Source organism: Pongo abelii, chromosome 4 (genome assembly GCF_028885655.2).
Source record: "Pongo abelii isolate AG06213 chromosome 4, NHGRI_mPonAbe1-v2.0_pri, whole genome shotgun sequence".
Classification (NCBI taxonomy): domain Eukaryota; kingdom Metazoa; phylum Chordata; class Mammalia; order Primates; family Hominidae; genus Pongo; species Pongo abelii.
In genome coordinates this window covers 120,879,696-120,895,703 of record NC_071989.2, presented here as the reverse complement: position 1 = coordinate 120,895,703, position 16,008 = coordinate 120,879,696, and the positions used below count along the sequence as shown (strand labels likewise).

Genomic DNA, 16,008 nt, shown 5'->3' with positions numbered 1-16,008 from the left:
ACTTTGGGAGGCCAAGGCGGGCGGATCACCTAAGGTCAGGAGTTCAAGGCCAGCCTGGCCAACATGGTGAAGCCCCGTCTCTACTAAAAATATAAAAATTAGCCAGGCATGGTGGGGGGTACCTGTAATCCCAGCTACTCGGGAGGCTGAGGCAGAAGAATCGCTTGAACCCCAAAGGCAGAGGTTGCATTGAGCAGAGATTGTGCCACTGTACTCCAGCCTAGGCAAGAATGCAAGACTTCATTTAAAACAAACAAAAAAAAAGGCAGTTGTATTTTTGTTGACATAATACAGAATCCGAGTTCTGAAAATGTGTGCCCTGTATCTGAGGCACTCTCTTAGGTTTTGCAACTCTAGCAGATTGGATGATGAATAGCTGTTAGCTAAATAATATTAGGATTATTGGCCGGGTGTGGTGGCTCACACCTGTAATCCCAGCACTTAGGGAGGCTGAGACAGGTGGGTCACTGGAGGCCAGGAGTTCGAGAGCAGCTGGACAACACAGTGAAACCCCATCTCTACCAAAAAATAGAAAAATTAGCCTGGTGTGGTGTCATGCATCTGTAGTCCCAGCTCGTTGGGAAGCTGAGGTGGGAGAATTGCTTGAACCCAGGAGGTGGAGGTTGCAGTGAGCCGAGATCGCAACACTGCCCTTCAGTCTGGGCGACAGAGTGAGACTCCGTCTCAAAAAAAAAAAAAAAATTATTATTATGGATACTAAGACACCATTAGAAAAATGTGAACCTTTATATTCTCTGGATCATGCTCATAGTTTTTGTCTTGTTTTAAATTTTGTTTTCATACTCTTTTACAGTATACTAATAGAAATGGATTATTTTGTTCCAATATTTGTGACTGTTTTTTCCTCCACATATGGGCTACACCTCTCAACTACCATTTGCTTAATTTAGTCTCCTTTATAATACTATAAACTGTTATTACATTAAGTACACTAATGAGTTAAACTAAGAGTTAGTAGTTATCTTTTCACAATAATAAATATATTTTGGCTTAAAACTTTCATGATTATGTAAAACATTGCTTACAATTAGGTCTTTTTGAGAGTATGAATTCTGTACTTTAAAAGTAATATAAAACTCTATATATACCTGTGGTCCTCATTTGTAGCTATCAAGCTGGACACATTCCGTAATATCCCACCTCCACTTTCAATAATGGCTAAAGTGTTTGTCTGGCTCCGGTAAGTAAGAGTGCCAACCAAAAATGCAAGTGCACCATCTACAGCACATATATCAGCTTTATTCTCAGTGCAATGTGCTGACAAATTCCATAAGGCACTCAATACGCTTTTGAGGGTTGATTCCTAGTAAGAAACAGAATATGCGTCATCTAATTAGAGTTGGAATTTGTCTCTCATTAACTTCTATGTTACTGATATTGAATAAAAGCTATTTTTTAATCTATCCTATTGCCCGTCCCTCACTGGTAAATTAAGAACTTTCCATTTAGAAAAATGTTCATAAAATATCAAATAGTATTTATATCAGTGATATCTCTATAAAACAAGCAGAACACAATATTTAACTAATGACTTTTACAAACTTTATTCTAAGTGTTTAGATAGTACACACATCTTAGAATATGAGGCACAACTGATGTGCATTATGAAAACAAAACATTTTCAGAATAGAATGTGGGTTATTCTCAGGCTGGGGTTGCTTGTAAAAAGAAAAAAAAAAAGTGAATAGGAAGTGGATTAAGGCTCGGCATGTGGCCAGGCACAGTGGCTCATGCCTGTAATCCCAGCACTTTGGGAGGCTGACGGGTGGATCATCTGAGGTCAGGAGTTCAAGACCAGCCTTGCCAATGTGGTAAAACCCCGTCTCTAAAAAAATACAAAAAAAAATTAGCCAGGCACGATGGCGGGTGCCTGTAATCCCAGCTACTTGGGAGGCTGAGGTGGGAGAATCGCTTGAACCTGGGAGGCAGAGGTTGCAGTGAGCCGAGACTGCAACACTGCATTCCAGCCTGGGTGACAGAGCGAAACTCTGTCTTTAAAAAAAAAAAAAAAGGCATGGCGTGGTGGCTCATGCCTGTAATCCCAGCACTTTGGAAGGCTGACTGGCGTGATTGGGAGTTTAGGAATTTGAGACCAGCCTGGACAACATGGTGAAATCCCGTCTGTACAAAAAATACAAAAAAAATTAGCTGGGTATGGTGGCATACGCCTGCAGTCACAGCTACTTGGGAGGATCACTTGAGCCTGGGAGGTCAAGGCTGCAGTAAGCCATGATTGCACCGCTGCACTCAAGCCTGGTTGACAGTGAGACCCTGTCTCAAAAAAAAAAAGAAAGTAGATTTTAAAAATTCTGTAAACCATACATAGATATGGAAAGATACCTTGGAAGTATTAAAAATGACAAGAGCAAGTTGCAGTGTAGTATATACAATATTCTGTTTATATAAAAAGCATTATATATATGTGGTTGATTCAAAATTAACAATGTAATTTATAAAAACAATAAAGGGAACTAGAAAAGCTATAATTTCTTAAAATTCCCCATATAACAAATTAGGAAAACCTGGAACTCCCTAACATACAATTATCAAAGTCAACTGTCAAACTGTAATTGCCACAGAAACACTCTGATACACAATTAAAGGTATTTGGTCAAAACCTGCCATGTGCTGGGCATGGTGGCTCATGCCTTCAGGCCCAGCACTTTGGGAGGCTGAGGTGGGTGGATCGATTAAGCCTAGGAGTTAAAAACCAGCCTGGGCAACATGGTAATACACAATCTCTACAAAAAATATAAAAAGTAGCCACGTGGCCAGGTGCAATGGCTCATGCCTGTAATCCCAGCACTTTGGGAGGCCAAGGTGCGTGGATCACGAGGTCAGGAGATCGAGACCATCCTGACCAACATGGTGAAACCCCATCTCTACTAAAATACAAAAAATTAGCCAGGTGTGGTGGTGGGCACCTGTAATCCTACCTACTTGGGAGGCTGACGCAGGGGAATCACTTGAACTAGGGAGGCAGAGGTTACAGTGAGCCGAGATTGTGCCACTGTACTCCAGCCTAGGTGACAGAGTGAGACTCAAAAGAAAAAAAAAAAAAAAAAGCCAGGCATGGTGGTGCACACCTATAGGTCCAGCTACTTGAGAAGCTGAGGCGGGAGGCTAGCTTGAGCCCAGCAGGTCAAGGCTGTGTGGCAGAGTGAGACCCTGTCTCAAAAAAGCAAAAGCAAAAGGAAAACCAAAAAAAAAAAAAAAATCCAAACCCAAAACTTGCCATGACGGTGATGTCAATCTGTCTTCTTACTATATATCCATCAGGAAACAAACATTAATTAGAAATCAACTCTGTGCCTATTGCAATGAGAGGCACTCCAGAGGATACAAACATAGCAAACTGATACCTGTGATTGAAGGTGTTAGCAATTTGCTTTGGGGGGAAGAAAAGATACAAAAATATACATGAAACAAAGTGCTCCAAAGGAAAAATTATTACAGCCTGAATTTAATCAAATCAATCAAATATTTCATGGAGGAGAACAGTTCTTTAGGAGGATAAGACCTGTACATTCAGAGAGAAGAGAAGCCAGTTGCTGCTGGCAGGGGAAGTAGAATGAGGAAAGGCAGGGAAGTGGGAATCAGCGCCGGAGCACTGATGACCCAGAAAGAAGATGCAAAGGAGATCACAGTCCATGATGGGGAACAGTGGAAAATAAGTCCAGAGAGACAAAAGCCAGGCCTTGAATGTCACAGCAAACATTTTGGGTCTAACCCAATAAATAGTGAGCTACTTTATTCTCTTCATCAAGAAATTAAGTGAACAAAACAATCTAGGAGCAGGTTTAGACATAATTTGTCAGATAAGTGGTAGGAGGCAGGTAGAGTGCTTTTATGCAAGAAGTGCTTTTGTCCTTCTCACATCAGTCAAGATGAGCCCAATTTTAATTACATTGTGACTGAGATAAAGGTGGGGCACTCCAAGTATCGTGAGAACAAAAAAAGCAAGAATTTAAAGGACTGAATTAAGCTGCAACTGGCCCAGAGTTGAGAGTTGAAGGTAGAAAAATACAGAAGTTCCTCTCTGTGGGGCTATATGTCAAGGGCCAGAGGTTTTGTTTCAAAAATGTTTTTACAGTTCAAATTAGAAGACACAAAATGAATAATTAGAGGTTATTAATATAAGTAGTAACAGCAAAAGTGAGTGACCAAAAAGTATAAAATACAGGTGAATCTACAAATCTAGATTCTATGATCAAGGAGAAGGGTTGTGTCAGAAGCAAAATTAGGAGGAACTCAAGATAGTATAGCCAGTTTAGAAATGAAGCAAGTCAAAGTCAACTGTCAAATTGTAATTGCCCCAGAAACACTCTGATACACAAAGGTATTTGGTCAAAACCATTGTTCAGGGTTTTGATTGTTACGGGAAAAGAGAAACACTGTAATAGAAGAAGCCACAGAAAATTTTTGTTTTCAAAATATTGGGCTTCTTCTAGAGAGGTGAAACATAAAAAAGAAGGATCCAGTAGAGAAGATGTAGAAGACAAGAGTAAGGGACCAACAGCTTTAAGTGAACAGAGCACAGAGTGCTGGTAAAGGAAAGCTCTAGAGTATGAGCTCTGAGTGAGTTAAAGTGATGTGGAACACACAAGGGAGCTAGAAGGTAGTTCTGATTCTCTTGCTCATTAGTAGCTGAAGTTGAGAGGGACTTGATGTTGAATGAAAAAGAGAAGAATGTTCATGACTTCTGCACTAAATGTAGAAAAAGAGGGAAAAAATAAGTAAATTCTAATACTGCTAACCCGAATTAGGCCCAAATCAGAACTGGATATTATAAATTTCTGATGGCTAGTTTTTCCAAGATTGACCATGCATTATATCACGTCTGTAATCCCAGCACTTTGGGAGGCCAAGGCAGGCGGATCATGAGGTCAGGAGATGAAGACCATCCTGGCCAACATGGTGAAACCTCGTCTCTACTAAAAATACAAAAACTAGCCCGGCGTGGTGGCGCATGCCTATAATCCCAGCTACTTGGGAGGCTGATGCAGGATAATCGCTTGAAGCAGGGAGTCGGAGGTTGCAGTTAGTTGAGATCCTGCCACTGCACTCCAGCCTGGCAGCAGAGCAAGACTTCATCTCAAAAAAAAAAAAAAAAAAAAAATTTTTTTATAGAAAAGTTTAGGTCCTTGAGAGAGAATTAAGTCATGAACCAGTTAGCAGCAATGCAAATTCTCATAATACATACACACATTAAATCCTTCTGAAACTACACAGGGTTATTAGAGAAGGAGTACTTAAGTGTGCAAGCACTAATTTTTTTGAACTTTATTGAAATATAATTGAAGAATAATAAACTGCACACATTTCAAGTTTACAATTTGATAATTTTTCATGCATGTATATACACCCATAAAACCGCCAGTCCAATGAAGATAACAAACATTTATATCATCCCCAAAAGTTTCCTAGTACCCTCTCATAACCCTCCCCTTCCCTTCCACTCCCAACCCCAGGCCACCACTAATCTGTTTTCTGTCACTACAGATTACTGCATGTATCAATAGTCATTCTTTTTCACAGCCGAGTCCTATTACTTTGTACAAATATTCCACAATTTGCTTACCATTCACCTGCTGACAGACATAGTTATTTCTAGTTTTTGGCTATCACAAATTATTGTGGATATTTGTGTGTAAGTCTTCGTGACAGCATTTTTGCTCCTCTTGGGTAAATACTTACAAGTGTAATGGCTGGGTCATACGGTAGGTGTATGTTTAACTTAAAAACACTGCCAAATGTTCTCCAAAGTGATTATACCATTTTACATTCCCACTAGCAGAATACATGATTTCCAGCTGCTCAACATCCTTGAAAATGCATGGTCAATCTTTTAAATTTTAACCAATATGATATGCGTAATGGTACCTCATTGTAGTTTTAATTTGCATTCCCTGATGATTAATGATATTAAGTATCTTTTCAAGGGCTTATTGGCCATGTTCTTTTCTGAAATGTCTTCTCTCCATTCAACAGTGTTACAGGTATTTTTATGCAGATGCTAAGTATATTTGAATATTATCTTTATAACTAATAATTTAGCTGAACGCTTTTCTATCTAATAAATTTTCAAGGGTTTTCCAAGAAAAAAATAATATACTTTACCAAAAATGCGTAACTAAACCAACAAAAAACAAACCTTTTGCCTTCTCTGAAGAGGACAGTTTTGAAAAAGAACATGCAGGCTGTGGGTGTCGGAGGACTAGCTGGGTGAAAGGAAACCTAGACTAGCTAAGACAACTTGCTTGGTCCCTCTCAGATTTCAAGTTTACTTTTTTTTTTCTTTTTAAATTTAGCCTAGTTTCTGAAACAGATGGACTGCCTGGAGATATTTCCTTCTGTAAACAAATTATTATTTGATGATTCCTCACCCTTGGCTCTGATCACCTCTTGATAAGTTGACCATCAAAATTTGAGGGGATTGAGATTTGGAGAGCACAAAGGTACACTTATACCAGTGATTCTTAATTGGTGGTGACGTTGTCCTTCCTCCCTCCCACAGACATCTGACGATATCTAGAGACAATTTTGATCAGTATAACTAGGGGGAGGGTATATTGGCAGCCAGTTGGCAAAGGCCAGGGACGCTGCTAAACAATCTACAATGCACAGGTCAGCCCCAGCAAAACGAAGAATTACCTGGTCAAAAATGTCTACAGTGCTGAGGCTGAGAAACTCTGATATACATTAAATCCCCTTGTATAATCTTTTCTACCTTAGTACTTTAGGAGTTTGTGGTACTCTAAAACTATGGACTGGTGAGATAAACAGGTAAGAAATTAGGGAATCTAGGCTGGGCGTGATGGCTTGCGCCTGTAATCCCAGCACTTTGGGAGGCCGAGTTGGGCAGATCACAAAGTCAGGAGTAGTTCAAGACCAGCCTTACCAACATGGTGAAACCCCATCTCTACTAAAAATACAATTAGCCGGGAGTGGTGGCGTGCACCTGTAACCCCAGCTACTCAGGAGGCTGAGGCAGGAGAATCGCTTGAACATGGGAGGCGGAGGTTGCAGTGAGCCAAGATCAGGCCACTGCACTTCAGCCTGGGCGAGAGAAAGAGACCTCATCTCAAAAAAGAAATTAGGGAATCTCATGGTTAAAAGAAGGCAGCAAAAAAAGCTAAACATGAAATTCATATTATAGTACTAAATAATACACAGGTAAGAAATTAGGGAATCTCATGGCTAAAAGAAGGCAGCAAAAAAAAGCCAAACATGAAATTCATATTATAGTACTAAATGTTTTCAAAGGTACCTTTTTAACTTCTAAAGCACATTCCATCAATGCTTTCACACTTCCAACTTCCCGCAATGTCTTTTTACTATTTACATCTGCTCGCCAAGACAAATTCCTCAAAACACTTGCAATAACCTGCAAATTAATCAATTTTAGATTAATTTATACATAAAATCACACTAGTTGCTTTTTTGTTTTTAATGCTAGCGGTAAGCCAGAATCTATTAAGAAATTCTGGCTAGCCGTGGTGACTCACGCCTGTAATCCTATCACTTTGGGAGGCTGAGGCAGGAGGATCTCCTGAAACCAGGAGTTCAAGACCTTCTGGGTAACACAGTGAGACCCTGTCTCTACAAAAACGTTTTAAAAATTAGCTTGGCATGGTGGCATGCGCCTGCAGTAGTTCTAGCTACTTGGGAGGCTGAAGCAGGAGGATCCCAGGAGCTTGAGGTTACTGTGAGCCATAATTGCACCACTGCACTCCAGCCTGGGCAAGAGAGGGAGATCCTGTTTTTTTGTTTTTTTTTTTTTTTTAATTCCTCCTAAATGCTATTACAGTGCCAAAAATATTTCCTACAGTATAACCACAATATAATTATTTTTCTTTTTCTAGTGTTAATGGAACTATCTTTTATACATGAAATACTAAATACTGAGCAACAATCTAAATAAGGATATTAGCTGGGTGTGGTGGCACATGCCTGTAATCCCAGCACTTTGAGATGTTGAGGTGGGCAGATTGCTTGAGCCCAGGTGTGGTGAAACCCCGTCTCTACAAAAAATACAAAAATTCGTTTGGCATGGTGGTGTGCACCTGTAGGCCCAGCCTCGAGAGGCTGAAGTGGGAGGATTGCTTGAACCCTGGAGGTAGAGGTTGCAGTGAGCTGAGATTGCACCACTGCCCTCTAGCCTGGGTGACAGAGTGAGACCCTGCCTCAAAGAAAAAGAGAAAAAAGAAAAACAGTTGAAATTCTAAATAGTACCTGCTGTAAGTCTTCACTTTCAGATTTTAGTTGGGCCACAAGTGCTCTCATGCAGCCTTTCATAGAGCATAGCGTAGCCTGTAAATTAGATACAGAATAGAGGATCATCAACAAGACAACTTGAAGCCAAGCTTTATTTTTGGCTACTAAATGTCTAATTCAGTTTTCATTATTTTGTTTTAAACATAACTGATATTTCACTCACAAAAAATCTAGAATAAGATTACCTAAATAAAAGACAAATATTCTCCTAACTCTTTGCTATCTATTCTTCCTTTGCCAAACTAGAGAAATAAAGTGAATAAGTGGTGAGAAATGATAAGCAACAGGTTTTAGAGTAAAGCCTTTTATTTGGATGGAATCAATGTGTGTGTAACACTTGCCTTGGTCATAAGAATTTTTAGATTTTTAATCTCATTCCTAGGAAGTGTTTTATCTTTTATTTTTTAATTCTACACAAACTTCTCTAGTAATGGATCACAGAAATGATCCCTACAAGTATATTCTTATGAATGGTGTTTTTAATGCAATTACATAAATTTACTACTGTGTTCCATCTGTAGATATACCTTTGCCTTTGTTTAGGCCTAAGACAACCAAATGAGTAAAGATAAGCTAATGTGAAGCACAGGTTTTTGTCAGTCATCGTTTAATGGGGAGAGTGGAAAAAAAAGAAAATCAGTAAAATGTGTTTGTATGAAAGTAAATTAACTCATACCTGAGCTATCTTAAGAAATATATGTTATAAAAACATACCTTGTTGGCTACATCTCCAAAAGTCAAGTTTGTCAAAGCCATTCCAGCATATCGTCTTAGTGTAATACTGTAGTGGTCATTGGTAAGCCCATACATTTCACAGTCCACTTGCAATAATTCTGCAATGGCCTGTAGTCCCCCTAATTTAAAAAGGGCAAGAGGAAAAAGACAATCACCCAAAATAAAACCAACTGGTGCCAAGTTGGTAACTTAAATATTAGGGGAAAAAACGCAACGAATGAGAATATATGGTTTAAATTTGCCTTTAGAATTATAAGCTACAAAAACTGTTATAAAGAACTTTTGTATATTTATAAAGTACAACTGACAACTATTCCATTTTATGCCAGTTTCTCCACCCTCCAGCCCCTTATCTTGCTGAGTGAAATAATTATATTCTATTTACTGCATATACACTGCACCTTGCCAACAGTGAAGAAGACTGTTTTCTAACACTAGTTCTTCCTGAACATAAGCAGAAAAAGGTAACTTCTTATTATTAGGGCTTTATAAACACTCTTTATTGTCATACACTGTGGCCTACTTTAATTTTTTTTTTTTTGTTTTTTTTTTGGCAAATAATTACCCTTAGGAATACTGATGCCTTTAAATGAAACTGTGCATGAAGAAAAACTAAAAAGTTTTTTTTTTTTTTTTACAAAAAATGATTATCTGTTCAATTTATTAAGTTATATAAAACTACTGATTTGTCTTTTTCAAAACATTTCTTACTTCTCGTTGATAGTATCAAATATTAACTATACTAAGATTTAGTATTTTCTTTCCCCTGAAAATGCTAGACAATGCCCACAATGGCCAACACTAGGAAGTCAAGGAGAAAACAAAGGGAAAGGAATGGGAAAGACACAAAGGAAGCAGTTAAAAAAAAAGGGAAGCAAAATGGTGAGGAAGTGAACAAAAGAGAAAAATGCATGTGGAGGCTATTCAAAATATAATTCATCAAATATTAATCATCACGGGACTCAGAAAGAAAAAGATGAATATAAACAGGCAATTGTTGGATACTACAAGTCTGATTAGGTCATTCATCTGAAAGAGAGCCAGTACGTTAATATTTTTAATAAGTAATCTGGAAAGTTCAATATGCAGAAGAATCTGCAAGTTTGTAAAACAAAGTTCTGTCTTGGCTCAAGAATTCCAAGCCAAGGGATTTAAATGTAGGAAGATTTATGCAAAACTTTATGACTAGCAGGAATGACAGACATGTTTGAATGTAGGTAAGTGAAAATTAATTTGGTTAAAGAAAATCCAAATCATATTTAGGAAAATTTTCCTCCATTCACCTGCAACAGTGGCAAAATACATAGACAGTGAACAAAAATCAGTCACTGTCTTTATGAAGAGCGTACAGACTGGAGCAAAGATAGATGAACTATGTAGAAGCATAGGGTGATATAATAGGTGGACTTAACTTAGACCTGGGATTAGGCTCCCTAAGAAAAAGGCTGAGGAAATAATGTTTTAATGTTTAGGTTGAAATGTAAAGGATGAATGTATCTTTTTAAAATTTTTTTAATGGTAGAGACAGGGTACCACTATGTTGCCCAAGCTGGTTGCGAACTCCTAGGTTCAAGTGATTCTCCTGCCTTGGCCTCCCAAAGTGCTGGGATTACAGGCATGAGCCACCAGTTCTGGCCAGATGAATGCATATCTAACAAGGGTGGGGCAGGAAGAAGAAAGACACATTCTAGGCAAAGGAAACAGCATGTGAAAGGGCCCCTGGGCCTGAAATATTTAACAGCAAGGAGAGGGCCACAAAATGAGGCTATAAACATGGGTAGATGCCAGATCACATAAGACTTTATGTGCCACATTAAAGATTTTACGCAGAAAAAGGAATAAATATATGCACATCCTAAACAGATTACTATGGTTTCAGTGAACAAAATCGACTGTGAGTGGAAATGGGAAGAGAAGTAAGACAAAGTATTGTAGAACAGGAGAGACGATGGTGGCTTGGACTGGGGATGAAGAGAAGAGTGATGACTTAAGATACTTTTAAGTAGCAGAATTAAAGCAGTCAGTTGCTATTTGCAGGGGATAAGGATGACATCGTGAATGATTTCCAAGATTTTGAAATTTGAGCAACTGGGTTGGAATTTCTGAGCAAAGGAAACTGGGAAAAGATAAGAGATTCAGGGATGGGAAAGATTACGAATTCAGTTTGTGACAGTTGAGTTAGAAGTGTCTAAAATACCACCTAAGGGAAGATGTCACATAATCAGTTCAATAATGTGTCTAAAACTCAGGGAAAGAACTCAAATTGAGCTGTAAATTTGAAAACAAAAACAAAAACTATAACAGAAGCATAGAGAGAAACGAAGAGAGCCTAGGGCAGAGCTTCAAGGAATTCCACCATCTTACACTTGGGTAAAAGAAAAGGAGCCTGTAAAAGAACTGAGAATTTTGACCCATGAAATTGACATGGAAGACCTTAAGACTTGGCCTGGTATACTAATGAGATCCCCAAGATGTCGAGTATTTTAAAACAGAGGATCAATACCAAAACAAAACAAACTATGCCTTTTGTCTGTATAAAATCTTGCCTGGTGTGACAATAACTGGGATACTTTCTTAAGAAAGATAAAATGCACCTAAAGAAGATGCCAAGAAGGCATTACATGATCAAAGAGTTGAGTACTCTTGTATGGAAAAACTAAAAATCTTAGGACTTGATACTGAAAATAAAGATTAAATAAGAATGTGGCAGATATCAACAGATTCAGGACAAACATGGCTAATAAAAAAAGAACATTCAAAAAAATTTAGACTATCAGATAAAAGAGGAAGTGCTTTTTGATTTCAGGCAAATGAAAAGATTTCAGAGAATTTTGAGGCACAGAATAGAATTCATAGGTTAAAACTATAAATGGATTTGCTAAAATATGCAAATTCATGACTGGATTGATACAATTAAAAACCGATTGCTCTAAGAAAAATCAGGATGTTTCATGGTAATGCAAAGATGATGAACCTGTCCTTCCACAATTTTCTTGGTGCCTGTTAGAAAACAGTGGTCTAAACAGACCAAAGTATTGCCCAATAGGGTAAAACTACCGATAGTAGAGCACCAACAGACTCAGGTGACATTCAACGGAATCCTTAATTTAGACTCTTGTGAACAAAAGAAAGACTGATAATTTTAAAAAGTATATTGCTTTTGTTTTATTTGGTTTAGATAGTCACCATTAGCATGAAATGCCTTGTTCTAAAATAAATATCACAGGCTCAACAAGAATATTCTATTGGTGTTTCACAAAATTTCCTGAACATAAGAATCAGACAGGCCACTTATCACGTTGATTCCTAGGCCCTTCCCCTGGAGATTCTATTTGCTACAGGGCCAGAAAATCCACAGTTTGACAAGTGCCTCTGGGTGATCATTATGATTTAGATATTTTGTGAAACACTAATGCAAATAAACTGTAAGTTCCTTGAAAGCCAGGACCAGGTCTTAATCATTATAAAAATCTACTGCCTAGCACAGTTTCTGGGGTAGATTTGGGAATCAATAAACATACATCATGGAAATTATATTCTAAAACTTCTAATACTAATAAGTGCAAATTTAAATGACTGATAGCTGTAGAATCTTCATATATGTACAAATGACCATCCCAGCTGACTGAACTAAGGAATTCCCCTTCACCTATTTGGGATTTCTTTTCTCCTTATCCCTTACTGCCAAAACCTTGTGCTGTCTTTATACTATTATCTCCCTGCAATCCACACACCCGAATCCTCCTTTTGCCCCAGTGCAAATCTGGAGGTGAGGAGTGAGAAGAAGGTAATCCCCTGTGGCTATGTCCCCAGCAGTCACACCCCCAGAGGCCCCATCCTGCTCCTCACCTGAAAGCCCCTGCCCTAGCTCCTGTGATGAAATGCCCCGGGTAGCCTTCCTACCTGAAGAAGGAAGAGGAACAAATACTGAGTCTAGGTTTTATTTTGAAATCCAGATGATTAATGTCTCAGTCCTAGTCTACAATCCATTGGAACACAGGAACATTTACAGAATAACTTTTGAGGTATCTTAAAATTGAATGTTTTCCTGTTTATTCATTATTTTTTATCCCCTTCCTGTTATGATTAGCATTTTAAAAATTTAAAATGTTCACAAATGCTGAGATTGTATTAAGGAGGGGAGAATTCATAAGATTAACTGAGAATCCACAGGAGACCAGGGGGAGGAAAGAGAATCAGGTAGGCCAATTGCTAGGCCACTAGGAAGGAAAGCATGGCCAAAGGGCAGGCCTGAAATCTTAAGGTGCAGAGCCTCCCAAAGTGATGACTCTGAAGGAGACAATACTTTTGGCTGTTCAGGTTCTCTGTGTGAGAGTCTCATGACTTCATCACTTTTAAGATAAATGACGAATGAAACGATGAGGGGGTAGGAATATAAAGTGGGGGCTAGAACAAATGTAACATAAACGGCACAAAAAGCAAGGGCACAATTACACTAAAATGGGAATTAAGTGTATGGTTCTTGCTTGTGGCATGACTAGAGAGATCCAGTTCACATGAGATGGTTCAGCATGATGCAATTTATAAATACCACATGTACAAAATGAACCTAGAAATCAAAGAAAAACCATTACATAAAAAATGGAGTGCACTGCTGGTTATATAAGGCTTAGTGTGTGAAAATACATACCTAAAGGAGTAATCATTCCAAAGTTATAATGAAATGTTTCTGACTTAAAGCATAATACTTTTCTATATTAACCAATTTCAAAGGTACCAGGCTGCTTATGATGAAAATCCTGTAAAGTACCAATAACCATGAAGACAAATGACAATCTTAACAATAATTCCCTCTGATGCTCATCAAAAGTGACTGAGTTCAATCACAATACAGTAGCTCCACATTTCAAAATAATTCAAATTACCATCCTCATCAGCTGGCACATACAGAGTCTACTTTGGCAAAAGGGACAAAGAGTGACCCATTTTGTCATTTTTTTTCAATCTCTGGTTTCGATTTTGAAAAAGTTAGCTTATGACAGGGTAGCAGTTTCTGTGATTCAGGATCCTTTCTCTGCTGGAAACCAGGGTACAATTTTTTGCTACACAGAGGAAGCAGCTGATAACAGAAGCTGGTGGCCTTATATCCTAATTCATCAATGATTAAAAATCTTTATTTACTATACTGAATTTCTACCATGATTTAAAAATCCACCAGTAATTGTCTATGTCATTAAAAAACATTTTTGTCTTACCTAGTTCATTCATTGCATGTCTATGCTCTTCATCAAATGAAAGTTTCATTAGAACACACACAGCAGGACAGATCTGATGTTCAACAGGAGCTGGCACTGAAAAATAAAATCAACATAAACCATAATGCTTTGTTATTTGAAGAGCAATGATGTTTATTGTACTTTAAAAATATGCAGGGATCACTAATATACCCCTAATTCACGGAATTTTAGTGGGTCAACAAATATTTGCTGAAAGGATGAATACTACAAATGTGGAACAAAAAATAGGAATAAAGGGATTTGTTTCCATAAAAATGTTTACCACTCATCTGCCCTTGACTAAGTCTCTTAAAATAAGTCTAGGAGGTTTATGCTATTACTCATACAGCTAATAATTTAAAATTATGTTGAGTATACAAAATAATAAAAATATTTTGGTATAAAATGGTTTAATTTTGTTTATAATTTCTTTCTTTCTTTAAAAAAACAAAAAACAAAAACAAAACAGGGTCTTGCTCTGTTGCCCAGGCTCCAGTGGAATGATTATAGCTTTCACTGCAGCCTTGTATTCCTGGGCTCAAGTGACCTTCCTGCCTCAGCTTCCGGAGCAGCTAGGACTACAGGCATACCCCACAACCCCTAGCTAATTTTTAAAATTTTTTGTAGAGATAGGGTCTTGCTATGTTGCCCAGGGTAGTCTCAAACTCCTGGCCTCAAGTGCCGCTCCTGCCCGGGCCTCCCAAAGTGCTAGAATTATAGGCACGAGCCACTGTGCTTAGCCCAGTTTATAATTTCTATTTAAACTACTATCATGAGTGTGGGTTAAAAGCACATGGTGCTAGGGGCAGTGGCTCACACCAGTAATCCCAGCACTTTGAGAGGCTGAAGTGAGCAGATCCTTGAGCCCAAGGAGTTCAAGACCAGCCTGGGAAACATGGCAAAACCTCGTCTCTTAAAAAAAATTAGTCAGTTGTGGTGGCACACGCTTGTAGTCCCAGATACTCTCAGGAGGCTGAGGTAGGAGGAGTGCTTGAGCCTGGGAGATTGAGGCTGCAGTGAACTGTGATCGCACCACTGCATTACAGTCTGGGCGCTTGTGTGAGACCGTGTCTCAATACAAACAGAAAAAAAAGCATGTGGCTATGTACAAATGTGATCTCTAATACAAAAAGTTACACAGATATACTAGATAGTAAACAGAAATTTTTAAAAAGGGTGTCCAAGAAAATGTACCTCCATTCAATACTATGCACAAGGTTTCAAAACTCATTTGACATAATTTTTTAAAAAACTTCTCAAAAGAAGTATCATTTTATTCTATTTAATTTTTTGAGAACAAATATCAAGAGTACAAAATGTGGGTCATTACGTAATTGCGGATAGCCAAAGAAACAATCCAGGAAGGCAATGTTCTCCCAGTAAAATCTTACTACTTCTCCTCAACCCAGGACAAATAGATATGAAAGGCAATCCCTTTTTTCTTATGCTTTTAAATTTTTAAAAAATGAGATAGTGTCTCACTATGCTGCCCAGCTGGTCTTAAACTCCTGGGCTCAAGCAATCCTCCTGTCTCAGCCTCCCAAAGTGCTGCCATTACAGGCATGAACCACCACACCTGGCCTTTCTTATTCTTGAACATCTTTAGATTTCAAATAAATTCACCTTCATACCTAAGCTTAAAAAAATCTGCTATAGGTTCATAAGTCATGTTTGTATCATCTCCTCTTCACAACAATAGGCTGATACAGTAGAATCATCTACTTGTAGTGCACGTGTG

General features: G+C 38.3%; 1 protein-coding gene across 17 annotated transcripts in view; it reads right to left on the bottom strand.

The window, feature by feature from the left end:
• The window catches only part of APC (APC regulator of WNT signaling pathway), a 140,455-nt gene that overhangs the window by 9,765 nt on the left and 114,682 nt on the right, over positions 1 to 16,008 (bottom strand). For 9 of the 17 annotated variants that reach the window (XM_054555816.2, XM_054555819.2, XM_054555818.2 and 6 more), the window contains 6 exons: positions 14,250 to 14,345; positions 12,883 to 12,936; positions 9,013 to 9,152; positions 8,257 to 8,334; positions 7,292 to 7,408; positions 1,110 to 1,324 (listed from right to left, as the gene is read on the bottom strand). In XM_054555816.2, the coding sequence (XP_054411791.1) occupies positions 1,110 to 1,324; positions 7,292 to 7,408; positions 8,257 to 8,334; positions 9,013 to 9,152; positions 12,883 to 12,936; positions 14,250 to 14,345 (700 nt within the window). The remainder of the gene's footprint in view (positions 1 to 1,109; positions 1,325 to 7,291; positions 7,409 to 8,256; positions 8,335 to 9,012; positions 9,153 to 12,882; positions 12,937 to 14,249; positions 14,346 to 16,008) is intronic. The other 8 variants (XM_054555817.2, XM_054555823.2, XM_063724228.1 and 5 more) reach the window with 1 other exon arrangement.